The sequence below is a fragment of the Argopecten irradians genome, chromosome 5 (genome assembly GCF_041381155.1).
Source record: "Argopecten irradians isolate NY chromosome 5, Ai_NY, whole genome shotgun sequence".
Classification (NCBI taxonomy): Eukaryota; Metazoa; Mollusca; class Bivalvia; order Pectinida; family Pectinidae; genus Argopecten; species Argopecten irradians.
Window position 1 is genome coordinate 30,445,022 of NC_091138.1, and position 14,847 is coordinate 30,459,868.

Sequence of the window (14,847 nt, forward strand, 5' to 3'; positions counted from 1 at the left end):
TCCGTTCACTGTCAAGTGGTGTAGCGGAAATAACCGAGCTTTGTCATTAAAGGGGTACCCTTCACTCTCATATTAAATGTATTCCAATTATACAACAGAATAATATCACTGAAATGATTTATTTAGAAAATGCATTTCTATTTTTTCAATTGATATGAAATATATATACAGTTTTGATTTATTTCCGACTAGATATGCTCGTAAAAACACATTTGTTTGCTCCTTTAAAGGCCCCTTTGACCGAAATCACGAGCACGAAATCCTGTGAATCGGGTACATATACACCTGTGTGAACCAGTCCTGCACATTCGGACATACTCTCTCAGCGTAACAACAATGAATGTCGCTGTGGTTGGAAAAGTTAATCTGGTGTTGGGGGCACTAGCCATTATTTTTCAGATTATTGGGTTTGCCACTCGAGGATGGATCCGCTTCAAGTTTGAAGTCACTTTGATCGATCTAGGAGGTCAATTCTTGACAGGTTTGAAACAGGTCGCTACCACAAAATTTGAATTCGGACTGTGGTCAGTTTCGTCTTGTATCCAGGGAGTATGTTTTGTACTCAAACATACCGACTGGGAATCTAACAGTCAGGTCAATGCATGTAAGTAATAATCCATAAATAATAGTTATGCACAGATTATGCATGAAAATCACAGGGACTTGGCATGAATTTCTAACAAGCGGTCAATAAGTACAATATTCATAATATAAAATATTTCTTCTCCTTTGGAACAAATATGCGAAGCTGTTGGTCAATATATATATTTTATTCACAAGGACATACTACATTTATATATCATATACAATGTATATACATGTACAAAAATGTACATTGTATATGAACGTTAACGTATTAACCGTTGGTAAGAAATTCGTGCCAAGTCCCTGTGACATAAATTCCACATTTGTTCAATTTGATAAATATACAGTGATATATATACTTAAATTCTGATTGTTTCAACAAATAAGACTCGACAGAAATCATTCTGATTTCGTTTTAACATATATACAGGGATGTGGCTAGTCCGCTAAAACTGACCATAATCGCAGGCTCAAAATTCTGACTGATCGCCTGTTTATGGTCAGCTACCTACTGTTCTTGAAAAGCCAGGGATTGTAGTACAAATCTGGCGACAGCGATTATGAGAATTCTGCATGTTGGTTTGGGGTCAAATATGCCTTTAAAGTTAAAGGGAAATGTTTGGCACTCACTTTAATACATGTCACACTCCAATTCATCACATTAACGATGCTATGTCCCTAGTTATGTTCGAGACGTCCAAGAATCAGTGTTTCGGAAGCCATCTTTGAAGACCAAAAGTTAATTTTAACAGCCAATTAGAATCGTCGAATTTCACCGGAAATTGATCCCAGCTAAAACTGACCATAATCGCAGGCTCAAAATTCTGACTGATCGCCTGTTTATGGTCAGCTACCTACTGCTCTTGAAAAGCCGGGGATTGTAGTACAAATCTGGCGACAGCGATTATGGGACTTCTGTAGGTTTAATTGGGGTCAGAAAGGTATTGACAGTTAAAAGAAAACATTTGGCACTCACTTTAATACATGTCACACTCCAATTCATCACATTAACGATGCTAAATCATCACATAAATGATGCTATGTCCCTAGTTATGGTCGAGACGTCCTAGAATCAATGTTTGGGTAGCCATCTTTGAAGACTGAAAGTTAAATTTTAACACCCAATCAGACAGCTGGGATCGATTTCCGGTGAAATTCGACGATTCTAATTGGCTGTTAAAATTAACTTTTGGTCTTCAAAGATGGCTACCGAAACACTGATTCTTGGACGTCTCGAACATAACTAGGGACATAGCATCGTTAATGTGATGAATTGGAGTGTGACATGTATTAAAGTGAGTGCCAAACGTTTTCCTTTAACTTTAAAGGCATATTTGACCCCAAACCAACATGCAGAATTCTCATAATCGCTGTCGCCAGATTTGTACTACAATCCCCGGCTTTTCAAGAGCAGTAGGTAGCTGACCATAAACAGGCGATCAGTCAGAATTTTGAGCCTACGATTATGGTCAGTTTTAGCGGACTAATAACTGCGATATGGAAACGCAGAAAAAAAATCGTCAAAGACGGAACAGTCATTTGAACAGTTGATCGCTGGCACGACAATTGTGACATCATAATAAGCGGAAGGCAGTTCATAGACTGATGAATGCCAGCTGCATGTGATAAGTTTACATAGTAGGGCTGCAGTGAAAATGCAAATATTTACTTAAGCATGCGTTAAAACAAAAAAGAAGAAAATATGAGACTTGTATACGGATCAAAGTTATATTATATCAACATAACATAATACACACATCAAAAACATAAAAATAATAATTATATAGATATAAATTGGAAAAAAAAGTTCTTTATTGTAGAAGTGTAGTAAGACAGTCGATCGCAACTCTAGTTTTTTCACTGTGCGCTCCATCCACGGGCCAACTGATTTGTACTAATTGATAAGAGAAAAAAATCGCTTTCGTTGGCGGTGAAGCATCAAGAATATGGTTCCGTATACGAGTTACCTCCCTTCAACCTATTATTTCATTCCCTTTCCAACAGATGCCGACATGCTGAACATCCGTCAGTATAAGATCATCACCTCCCTTGCCGTCGGCTTTGGAATCGTTGCCATGATCTTTCTTGTATTACATTTCCGCCGGCCTGTCCTTACCAACAGATGTAACGGCTTCTTGGCCATTAGCTGTTTCTCCATCGCAGGTATGCATGAAGTTGTCAGTCAATTTAACTTTCTAGTTTCTGGGGAAATGTTTCCAGTGCTTTTTAGTTTAGTTTTGTTTGTTTTATTGTTTTGGGTTTTGTTAACATCTTCATAACAGATAAAATGCACATAAAAGAATAAAAGCTGAACCTTGTTGAAGAGTGGTTCAATTCTAGATACAAGTTTGAGATCTATGTGGAATAATATGGCGATTTCGAGATACCAAAACAACGTGAGTAAAGTACGATTTACCGTCGATTATTCTCGCCTTCCGGTGATCATGGCGTCATATTTACCCACGTTTTTGTACATTTATCTCGAAATCGATGACTTGGTCGTAGGTCAATGAATGTTCACTACATTTCTCTAGTTTAAATGACCATTATTATTTGAAGCTGGTGGACATTAAGTGTTCATTTTCTTTCTCTAGGCGTCCTGATGTGGTACGTGGTCGGAAAGTTTGCCAAAATGGCCGCCAATCTCCACCCAATTCTGACGGAACATCAGGAATTAACCGCCATGGCACCCTACTCGGTTGTTCTCGCCGCCATTGGAGCCTCGCTTGCGTTTGCGGTAGCGATCATGGTGTTTTTGGAAGTTTTCCGTACCTCGTGTCTAGCGGAGAATGGTACTGTGATCAGCAGGTTTCCCGGCGGTCAACAGCAGCACACCCTACTGAGCATCAGCCACCAAACTACCATGGCCCCGCCCCCAATGATGGCACAGACCACTCATATCAACGTTCGATAAATAAGGCGTAACTGACCTCCTTCTGTGACGTCAATTACACTTTGTTGATGTCATTGTAGGATGATCGTGTAATAAAACTACGATGTGTATGTTTATATATTGTCTTAATAAGTTATCAGTTTCTTTATATTTATTTACAATTTATGCTTCGGATTTATTGCACATAATCGTCACTTTTGTGCCATTCAGACGCTGTCAGTGGTTAAAAGCGAGTGCCTATTTCAAATTTGCGCTTTAATATTTATTTTGTAAAGGAATCAGGACAATGCATAACACTGATTGAAATTATGATCATGTTATTTTATATCATGTCCAATACCTATATTATGACCAATTTTCATTACTTCATACGTTCTAAATCTACAATAGTTATGCATTACGTTTTCATTTGATGATCAACACAATCATATATAACTTTACTTTTTGCATATTACTTCATTACTCTTGAAAAATACAATGACTTAACATTGTGTATGTGATTTCGTTCACTTATTTGAATGAACAATTCATTACATTTTCGTCATGCGTTTTAAACACTGAATTTGATAGCCAATACAACCGATTGAATTCATACATTGTGTTGTGACCTTGCCTCCATTAAACTTTTCTAGCTACATCAGTTGAATTATTTTATGACTTTAATGTTATCACTTTTGAATTGGTTACCAACAAAAATGACAAAGTCGTTCCCAATCGGGTTTTGGAAATGTACTCATATACTCCTTTCGGGACACCTCGTCGTTTATTCCATGTACATAATGTATATTGCCATCATCAATTTCAAAAACCCGATTGAGGGCGATTTTTGTATAGCCAGCGACGATAGTTCGTGAAGGCGATACTTTGGTGTGTTCCAGCGGCGGCAGTGATGGCGGTGGCGGCGCCAGCGCCGCATTGTTGTCAACATTTCACTTTAAAAGTTTTGCCTTTAGGTCCGTTTCTCAAAAGGTTAAGTCCAATCCTAACCAAACCAAAACATAGCTGAAGGACATGATTATCACCTCAACACACCTAATTATTGCAGGATTCAGTTCATGCAGTGGGATGCAGAGGCTGTAAAACTTTGATGCTAAACCATACTTTCTTGGAATATAGCTAAAGGCCATCATCATCACCTCAACACACCTAATTCTTGCAGGATTCATTCATTTTAGGGTGTGGGATTCAGATGCAGTAGGACATACTTATGCTGCATTTAATTTTTCCTTCTTTTTGTTATATTTTCAGATGTTTTTAAATATGCCATTATAGTTATGTAATAAATCAACAATGCGGTACGGGCGATAGTTATGATTACGCGTATTTCTTATTTTTGTTGAAACGGGGCTGCTACATATACTTGTATCGTCTTAGTGGTTAGTGACTACACTTTGTATCAACTTTTTCTAGTGGCAACTGTTTTTTTATGCACGATCCGCATGTAGAAATATGATTTTGCATAATGCTTCGTTTAAATTTACCAGGCACATATATATCCGAACGTATTTCAAAGTTAGTGTTATCTAAGATATAATTCTTTTGATTAAGGTCCGAGAGTTTCACAATCTACGTACATGTGCAATTGTAGCTTAAATTCACTTTGTTCGATTAAGTTCAAAGCCGCCTCCAATTATTACAGGGAAGGGTTGGCGGATTAGGGTAAGTGCAGTAGATCGAATCTTGTATTCATATCAGCAAAATTTGAAGAGTAAGTCATGCACAGAGATCCACAGATGTTGGAATCAAGCATGTAAAATTCGCCGATGGATATTTGAATAGCGAAACTTATAAGGTTATTCTAGTTGTCGTTAGGATTAAGTTTGGGATCATTTGTCCAGGTTTTCTTATTTTCATGTATATACTTAATACATGTATATATTGACTAGGATTCATATCCAAATCTAAGAGTTTGGTCATTTTTTTACTGTAGTTGGGGTCAATACACAGTTGATGGTTTTTAAAAAGAGTAAGCCCATACAAACTGTTTGTCTAGAAATTTCTGATTGAGCACATTGTGTACATGGATTCTAGAAAAATGAAGCACCACTGGGTGTGATAAAGGGGGAAGCATGCTACTTTTGCTGTGAAAATTACGTAAAAGAATATATAGATTGTTATGTGTACTGTATATAATCATTTAAAAAAAGTTTTTCGTGTGGTCTGTAAATGATCATCAACATTACACAAATACCTGTTCTTACAAAAATACCACCCTAAAAACATATTGTCCGAGTGTCTTTTATCAACAATTATATAATTTCTTTTATATATTGTACACGCTTGTACATGTACTTAAAAAATATGATTACACATTTCAAAATCCGAATAAAATGTGATTCGATTTCATCTAGAACTGGCTTCACAGGGGCTCAGCTCTAACTGCCACCTCACCGCGATCTCCTCAAATTATTCCTTATGACTACAAATCTCTGCTATACAATTAGCGTAACAAACGTTGCTAAATTATGCAGCGATGATCCTTAGCACTTACGTCGTACATATAAGTCATCGTATCTTCACGTGATTGTGAATTGGCGATATATATTCACCTTACTTGGTGCAATTAAGATTTTCACCGTGTCATGGTTCTTAGATCCCGATTTTTGTCATGGAAAAATATTTCGCAATGTCTTATTTCTGGACAATCATATGTATGTAGGGATCAACCAACTAAATAAAAAAAAAAACTTCGAAATGGCCCCTGTGATTGAGCCCAGGATAGAATTTTAACCCGGCCGCTGATTGGCTGGCTAATTATGAATTTCAAAAGTAAAAATGTTTTCTGACAGGTAATTATTCCTAGATAACCATGATATGAATTTGGAAATTCATATTGAGATTTAGGTTCAAAATATCAACTTTGATAATGAATAGGTAAAAGCATTAGAATTTCAGGATTTTTTAGTGCAAAATGCGCCTGATTTCAATAAAGCTACCCTGGTTGGAGTTTGAGCAGAAGGACCCAAACTTTTTTTCTATTTAGTGTTATATGAGAACCTAGACTTTAATTATAGAACACAACAGCTAACTAATATTCCTTTGTTTTAATAATACAGTACAAAACTTAAACAAAGTTTAACACTGTGGTCTATGTAAAATCATTTAGTTGGTTGCTCTCTGTACATGTATCTCAAAATGGCGAAGTGTACCTGTTTAAGAAATATTTCAGTAAAATGTAACCAATTACATGTATCACTATAATTCATGTTTTGAGGACAATTCAGTCTAATCTATTTTTTTGTGCCTGTGGCCACAGCATGCAACTAAAAAATCTATAGAAGTTACCCGCATCATTTCTGCAGTTAACAAATACGTTATCCTAATCATCACTTTTGAGTTGCTTGATTCTTTTACGCTTCAAAGTTTGCTAATATTGTTAGAAGACACAATCTACGGCGGTTATTCCAGAAAAATACCCGTCTATACGTTGAACAGACAGTATGATTTCCTCGTATGTTTGTACCGTCGCAATGTTGGATATTGGTAACTGCAGTTACCCTAATTCGGTTTCCCCTTATGAATTATCAAGACGTTTGACCCATAAAGTTACAAATGGAGAGTCCTAGAATTTTAGAAGGAAGCCATAAATACATTATTTATGGTATAACCTGTCGTGAGTTTTCTGTTGAATCTTTGTATTATAAGATTAATTGATCAAAAACATCTACTTTGAAATATTACATGGTTCAATTTTACATGACGCGATCCATTGTTTTTTATAATCATTTACATGTGTAAGCTGTAGCTTAGTTGGCAGACCGTATTATATTATTATAAAAAATATGTTCGGATTTATATTCCTGGCAAAACACCAACATCTTTTAAACTATGTTAATTTACATAGCAAATCATCATGTGACGAAGGAGCGTCCAGGCATGTGCTTATTACTATCTTAAAACTGAATATTAGAAAAATATATATTTTGGATAAGAACAATAATTATGTCGGTCATGTCATGATGTGTCAGACACTCGCGTTTAAAACTAGCATTTACCCCGAAAACTTAAGTTGATTCGCACTAAAAGTACCACGTGTTAAACCATGAATTATGCTATGTTGTTTGTAAATGTATACATGTACCCGGTTGGATGAACATGCCAGCCGAATTCTATTGTATAGGCCAAAACCGCGGTCACGATTTTCTATGTGTACGTTTTATTTTTAGTGATGACCTAGTAGCCTTTCCATTGGCAAACTCGATCATTTTCACGCGATAAGTTTGCAAAAGTAACACTGCTTCATATGGAATGTTATTTAGAATACTGAATAAATCGGTCTACCTGATATAACCGAAGGCAATCCAGGTTTTACCTGTGCGTCATAATCTTTATAGAAAATAAATACACTGCAGCGCCGTCTATCAGTATCGATCGTCTCCTCGGAACAGGTACGCTAAACACCTGGTTTATTCAGGTAGACTCAGCATCTCGTTACAGCTAGGTACATCCAGATACATAGTTGTTAAAGCACAGGAGTGGACACACATTTTCGTAATGGAGGTCTCTCGCCAGCTACTCGTTATTGGGGTGCTGGCCACGTTGGGCTTGTTGATGAAAACCATAGTGTTTACAACTCCGGGTTGGGCTGGTGTACATATCCCTGTAAAGAAACAGCAGCCCATGGATATGGTGATGCCAGCATTACCAAGACAGCCATGCGATGACGGAAGCAGAAGCGGTGAAATGTTAGATGATGAGAATCCTCTTCCGCCATGCGATATGATCCAAGATAAACCAATGCTGGAGGCTGAGAAAGCGGATATGATGCCGGAAATGCACAGAAAAGGAAAGCGCCACCACCGCCATCACCACCACTGTGGTCCCGGAGTCCACATGTCTCTCGGTCTGTGGTACGCCGTCACGTGCACCAAGGTCAACAGAAAGGAGATGGACGACGGCATTGCCGCTCCAACTCCGGATTCATCTGACCTGATTATTGATCGCAAGAAGCGCAGCAACCATCACCACGATAGCTCCGAGGAACATGACGATGATCATGATGATGATGATGATGACGATCATAAGAAGATGGAGAAGAAGTGTCGCATGACGTCATACAAACACGCTGACGTCATCGCCGACAATATGCCCGCCGAGGCTAGCAACTTGGCTGACATCGTGAAAAACATTGCCCGTAAGTTATTTTCTAATTCTACTCCTTTTATGAAAACCTTTCATAAGTATTCCTTCATACATACATTTTTTATTATTAATAATGATCAATCACATTTCACTTTGGTATTTTGTTCGTACTGTGTCATTATTGTTTTCTTTAAAACAGTATTCCTTATTTTGGAATGAATGTGACTCTGCATTTTGATTAGAGATATTGAGAGAGTAAAATACATCTCTTACCGAGTTCAATTTACAAAAGTAAACTTTACCATTGTACCTGGTATTCAGCAGGGTAGTGTCCTTTCTCTGAAATTATACTTTTGTAAATATATCATGTATACTCTTAAACTGATAATAGAATGTAAGTTAACGCAGTGTTCAATGAAGAACTGTACTTTAATCAGTTTGAAACTTATTTATGTTAATCAAAAAATGGCGAAATAAAATCTAAATATCTAAAATTAGGGACAATCTGGTGAGTAGACTGGTTTATCCGGAAGCCTAAAGTTAATATTATCAATTTGAACAACATCATGTTAAATATTTAATTTTACTTCATGTCCATTGTTGTACCTGTCTAATTTATGTATGGACGTATATTTGAATAGTGTACACGGACAAGATGCTGTGTGAGTTCCGAGTAGAGGCCACCATCGGCCTATCCACGTCCTTCGTCGGTATCTTCGCTCTCTGGATGTATGCTCGTGGAGGCGCTAGGGGGCGCTGGAGTGCTATTATGTCATTCATGTGTCTGCTCACCTCTGGTAAGTCACCTTTAGGCACTATAATATATGAAATCATCCTCGAAACTCGAGGGGTTTCTTTCATTGGCGTTATATCCACCCGGGTAATATTACAACAGTGGCAGTAACCCCTAGAATGAAGAGGGTGATATTTACCAGAACTGTCCACTTATTTTATCACTGGTATTTAGATAGACAACGATCCTTTTATTTCATTGTAACCAGGATATTTATTCTTACCCACATGTATCTGATAATTGGTACTATGTAGTTACATTTTATATCAACATGGACCCAGAAAGTGACCATAGACATTTTTAGACGTTTAAGGAGTGTAGATCAAAAATACTATACACTGGTTTATAGTACTATGTAGATTGTGATTTTACCGATTTTTTTATCTAAACCCATGGAACGTCTAAAATTGGTCAATGGGCACACTTTTTATGTCCAGATTGACACTGTATGGGGTGAATACCGTGAATTACTTAAATTGAATACACTGTACCTAATTCACAGATCCCTCTGTTTTTACCTAATGTGTTCTAAGAATGCTTAGTTATGGAAAGTAAGTCGATGTATTCTGCTACACACATTATATGACCCCATAAACAGTACTAATACATTCACAAATAGTTGCTGACCATAAACGAAATTTAAAACGATATTGTGCAACCATAATGGAATAATCAGTTGAAAGCAATCTTAAAAAAATAATTTCTGAAACTAAAATCATGATTAAACCGTGAACGATAGGTGTATACTTCATGATTGGGAAATAAATGCTATCATGAAATAGATGTTCATGGAAATCCTTCAAAACAGCAGTAGAATATTCATTGAAACTGAAACTAACAGCAATGAAAATAATGTATGTTCAACGAGAAAGTTTCTTATAATACAGTATATTACATTTGTATACTTTATGATTGACTAAAATATTATAGTGACAAACTTGATGAAAACACTTCCTGTATGGTATAATGTACATTATCTTTGTATGGTAGGTATGGGGTTCCACATTTTCTGCACTACCAGTCCCATTGATTCAGAATAACTTCCTTGTGCATACAATCTTCAAATTAACTCTATTCTAACATACAGTATTTTAAGTTAAACTTATCTTGTCGACCTTCCTTGTCGGATGTCTAACACCAAGACTAAGAGTAGAAAAAAATGTTCAAACATGTATTTATATATTATGCATTTAAATTAATATTTATAAAATGGTTCAGCATTTGAAGTCTAATACTTAGTGATTCAAAGAGACCAATATAATCTTTAAAGGGCCACTACCTTTCCGAAACGGCTTTTAATTTTTAAAATAAGAATGTAAAACGAGATCAATAATTTTGTAGAGTCGCAGAAGTTATTAACTATACGTTTACTAGCACACTTATCATCACCTTCAGAACTGTTTAATTAGAATAAATAAAATGTTAATTTTCATAACGCGGGTCGTTTTATGTTTCCCGCCGTCGTCCTAAATGCCGCGCGGTAGTTGACTATAGCTGCGCCAGACGGCAAAACAGCGAAACGAATCTCCAGTGTTATCGTACATTAGACAGGAAATCTTGCATACGTTTGGTGTTGTAACCTCATATTAAGCCATCGATATATATTTTCTTTTGTTATTAATGTTTTTAAGAAACCTTTAAATTTTGCTCCGGAAAGGTAGTGGGCCTTTAACTAAGGAAAGGATATAGAAATGAGGGGAAACAAACTCGTTGCAATGAAAAGGTTTTATAACAGATATATAAGTGTAAGTTACCTTTAAAACTTAACTGCATCACAGGGTTTCGAATCTAATTATACAGACATCACTATATATGTAATTCTAGATCCTTGACTCAGTATTACACATAATTGGGTTGTATATATAACTAGAATCAAAAGCCTGTGTCTGCATCACTGTATCTGTCCTGAGTCTCTTTAGATGCTGAAGCCAAAATATATTCGATAATTGGCGGGGACTACTGTGAGCTTACACACTTAATACTTAATTTGGTTAAAGAGACAATTCACTCAGGTTAATTCTTTTACATAACCAAGAAGCAAACTATGTCATAAATGTATTGTTCTACATTTCTTATGAAACATAAAACAGAAAATATTGACAAATTCCACGTCAATGTTTAGTATTTTAATTTATACCGTTGTAATTACAAATCGTTGATCAACAAGATTAAGCAGGTACAATATGTACGCTGTACTCATACCCGAGCCAAAGTCATGCACGTTAAACAAATGAACTACATAACCACTGAGGAGGTGATAAAATGATTTTAAGGCAAGATAATTCACTTAATAAGGTAAACACACTACTGTCAGAGCGATTTCAGCAGTTCTAGACAAAAGTTGCATTACTCTACGAGCAAGGGACAGGGTTCGGCATACAAGATGTTCGACCTCAATGTGTAATGGCGGACAGCCAGCGAGTTTGAACATTTTACACGCATTTCACCACCATGGAATTTTTTGGCATATCACAGTAAAACCGACTGATTTAATTTCCATTAGAACTGGGTTTTTGCCGATATATGTACAAATTTTAATGTTCTCTTAGACTGAATTGTCCCTTTAAGGTAAAAATACCAAATTGTACACTCAGTCTGGTCAGAACAACAGTGTTATATTGCATTTGTCGTTGCAGGTGTCATCTACCTGGTGGCAGTAGGCAAGGTCGCTTCTATCCTCATTATGTCCCACAAGTACCTTGAGTCCGAGATGAGTGACCTCAACGTCCGCATGACCGTCCCATGGGGCCTTATCCTGGCTGTGATTGGCTCTCTGTTCACTCTCGTCGCCACCTTCGGAATGCTTCTGGTCCTTTCCAGGGGACACAACAGCCGAGATATCGCCAAGCCATATGCTGTTGGCGTCAACGAGAACGGCAAATATGCCCGTTTCGTTAACGAAGAGGCGGGTCCTCTTCCGATGAAGGTGAAGTTTTGAAGAAGACATTCCCGATGTCGTGTTGTTTTAGTGTTTTTATGACTTTCGTTTTTAATGTTTAATCTAACCTACTTGTTTGTGAATGCAAGGATAACCATGACATTTTTGGACACGATTTGTTGGATTTTTGAGAGTTATCTCCAATTTTTAGAAGCTTAATTTACAATGTCATGACCTTCGTCAAGGTTGCAATGACTTTCATAAAGGCAACATTGCCTTTTTGGGGATGCAATGAATTGGCAAGGACATATATGAACAATCGACAAAGATATGTTTTAAAGTATTATACAGGCAAGATCTGCAGTGATGAAAAGTGCACTAACCTTTTATTTCTTAAATATATGTATAATTATATGGATTCTTTAAAGTTTCGCTGTTGTTCTACTTAATTCACCTTTTAACTTCAATCGCTCAAGTCTATATTTTACCATGAATTATATTTCTTCTCTATATAAACAAGGATCGTATGTAAATCCATCCAGCTGAACAGAATAATCTAGAAGTAAAAAAAAAAACAACCGTCCATCCAGACGATGCGTTTGGCTTTACTTGGAGCGAGTAATACGTTCAAAAGTTGTTTTTTTCTCAAATCATTAACAATACGCAAACCGGAAACAGTGTATTTTGTTATAATATTTTGTATTTTCTGAAATAAAACTTGTTACTTTTTATCCATCAGCTACATTATTAATACACCTCGCCACAACATGTACATATATCTATACACCGTAATGGTGTCAATTTTAGCAGTTATTTTAGAAATTGCCGTTTAGGAAGCATTGCACTAATTTACAATTTAACCATTAAAAGTTTCAATATTTTACATTCGGCTCTTAATTTTGTACAATTGAAATAAAATGAATAAGGCTATAAAAAGAAACTCACAAAAATGACTACTTTTGCAGTATATTTTGAGGAGTTTAGCGTCTTTAATACAGCAATGGTCAGTAATTAGAGGGTGCATAACTTGTGCTGTATAGTTATGGCTTCTAATTCGGAGACATTTCTTTATATGTTATAACTACAGTTGTACACGTATCAAGTCGGATAAACTCATTCGCTGGTCAGGTAAGACGGATGGCTTAACGTCGGAGTTCCCAGAGAAAAAACCACCGCTCTCCTACCACTACAGAGCGACATATCCCAGTTTGCCTCAACTTGCTACTGTATCTAAAGATGAGAGGTTGGTGACAAGATGCTAAATATCTTAACACAGTCTCTCTTTATTTGGTGTTCACACATAATTTACATTTAAGACTACAAAAAATCATGTACGACAATTAAATTTACTGAAGATGTTTAATAACTAACATTTATATGAAGGAGAATATCGGAGAAAGCAATTTGTTATCGACCGACAAAATCCACAAGTCACCTCAGGACTATTTATGTGATGTTTATCATGTAGATTTTGCCCAAAGAATTTTGTTACATCAAATCCACAGACTGAAACCGACACTTTGTTATTGTACAAGGGATATCTTGTTACGGAAAATCGTTTTTGTGCAACGAGTTTTACTGACACAACATGAATTATACAGAGATACGACACGGTTGCATGGCTGTATTATACAAATGAATTCAAAGTATGACACCATAGGATATCGATACCTGCTGAATCAAGCGGATGACTTATAGATATATAAATTTTGTATATGAATATAAAGATAAATAATTATAAAAAACGGTTCATCTATAATAAACTTAAAACATTAACGGTCTAAACACGAAGTCTAGTTATACATGTAGGCCGAGTCATGTAGGCGATAAAACTAGTAACTAAACACATACATTATAGTAAATATACTAAACGACTACAGTATATATATCTATACATTTACATGTATTTGAATAATTTACATGTATATATGTATACATAGTGCATTCTATATCTATACATTGATTTCTCTCTTCTCTGTCTTTCAACCAACAACTGTTTCAAATAACATCACTGATAATAATCAATTGATTCCTTGTTCTGAAAAAAAAATCAAATTTTTTTTCGCAGTTAATCCGGATTTGGATCGATTTAATTAGATGGTTTTGTCGAGAACCCATATACTCTTTCAGGCACATGGGCCTATATTCTTCTTGCTCGAACACGTACGCCTTTGATTTTTTTTTTATAGTTTTTCTCATTTCTTTTGTCTTACGTTATGCAATCAAATCAAAATACAGATCCTTTACATGACTCTACCAAACGGAGTGATTATAAGGATCCATGTTTTACGAAAAAGTCAAGTTTCCTTTGCTAATCGTTTTCGGCTCTAATTCAAAATTTGTATTGCATTATGATATACAATTTTTGTATGTACTGATAATAAAAGACATACAATTTGTGTATGTACTGATAATAAAAGACATACAATTTGTGTATGTACTGATAATTAAAGAACGATCGTTAAAATCTTTATATCTTATTTAGTCCCTTTACAATGTACATTGTATAGGGAAACATTTACAACATTCAACAAATGCAATATATATAGAAGGAGGACAAATCATATTACAAGAACTTTGATTTTACATTTCATAATGTTTTGATATTTGTAAATA

General features: G+C 35.9%; 2 protein-coding genes across 2 annotated transcripts; both read left to right on the top strand.

The window, feature by feature from the left end:
• The first annotated feature begins 281 nt into the window (after positions 1-281).
• On the top strand, positions 282-4,115 carry LOC138323501 (uncharacterized). Its single transcript, XM_069268154.1, has 3 exons — positions 282-604; positions 2,590-2,748; positions 3,180-4,115. Exons 1-3 carry the CDS (start codon positions 337-339, stop codon positions 3,497-3,499), a joined length of 747 nt encoding a protein of 248 aa, XP_069124255.1. The 5' UTR covers positions 282-336; the 3' UTR covers positions 3,500-4,115.
• Positions 4,116-7,818: 3,703 nt separating this feature from the next.
• Positions 7,819-12,962, top strand: LOC138323502 (uncharacterized). Its single transcript, XM_069268155.1, has 3 exons — positions 7,819-8,612; positions 9,202-9,357; positions 11,990-12,962. Exons 1-3 carry the CDS (start codon positions 7,973-7,975, stop codon positions 12,289-12,291), a joined length of 1,098 nt encoding a protein of 365 aa, XP_069124256.1. The 5' UTR covers positions 7,819-7,972; the 3' UTR covers positions 12,292-12,962.
• Positions 12,963-14,847: the final 1,885 nt, after the last annotated feature.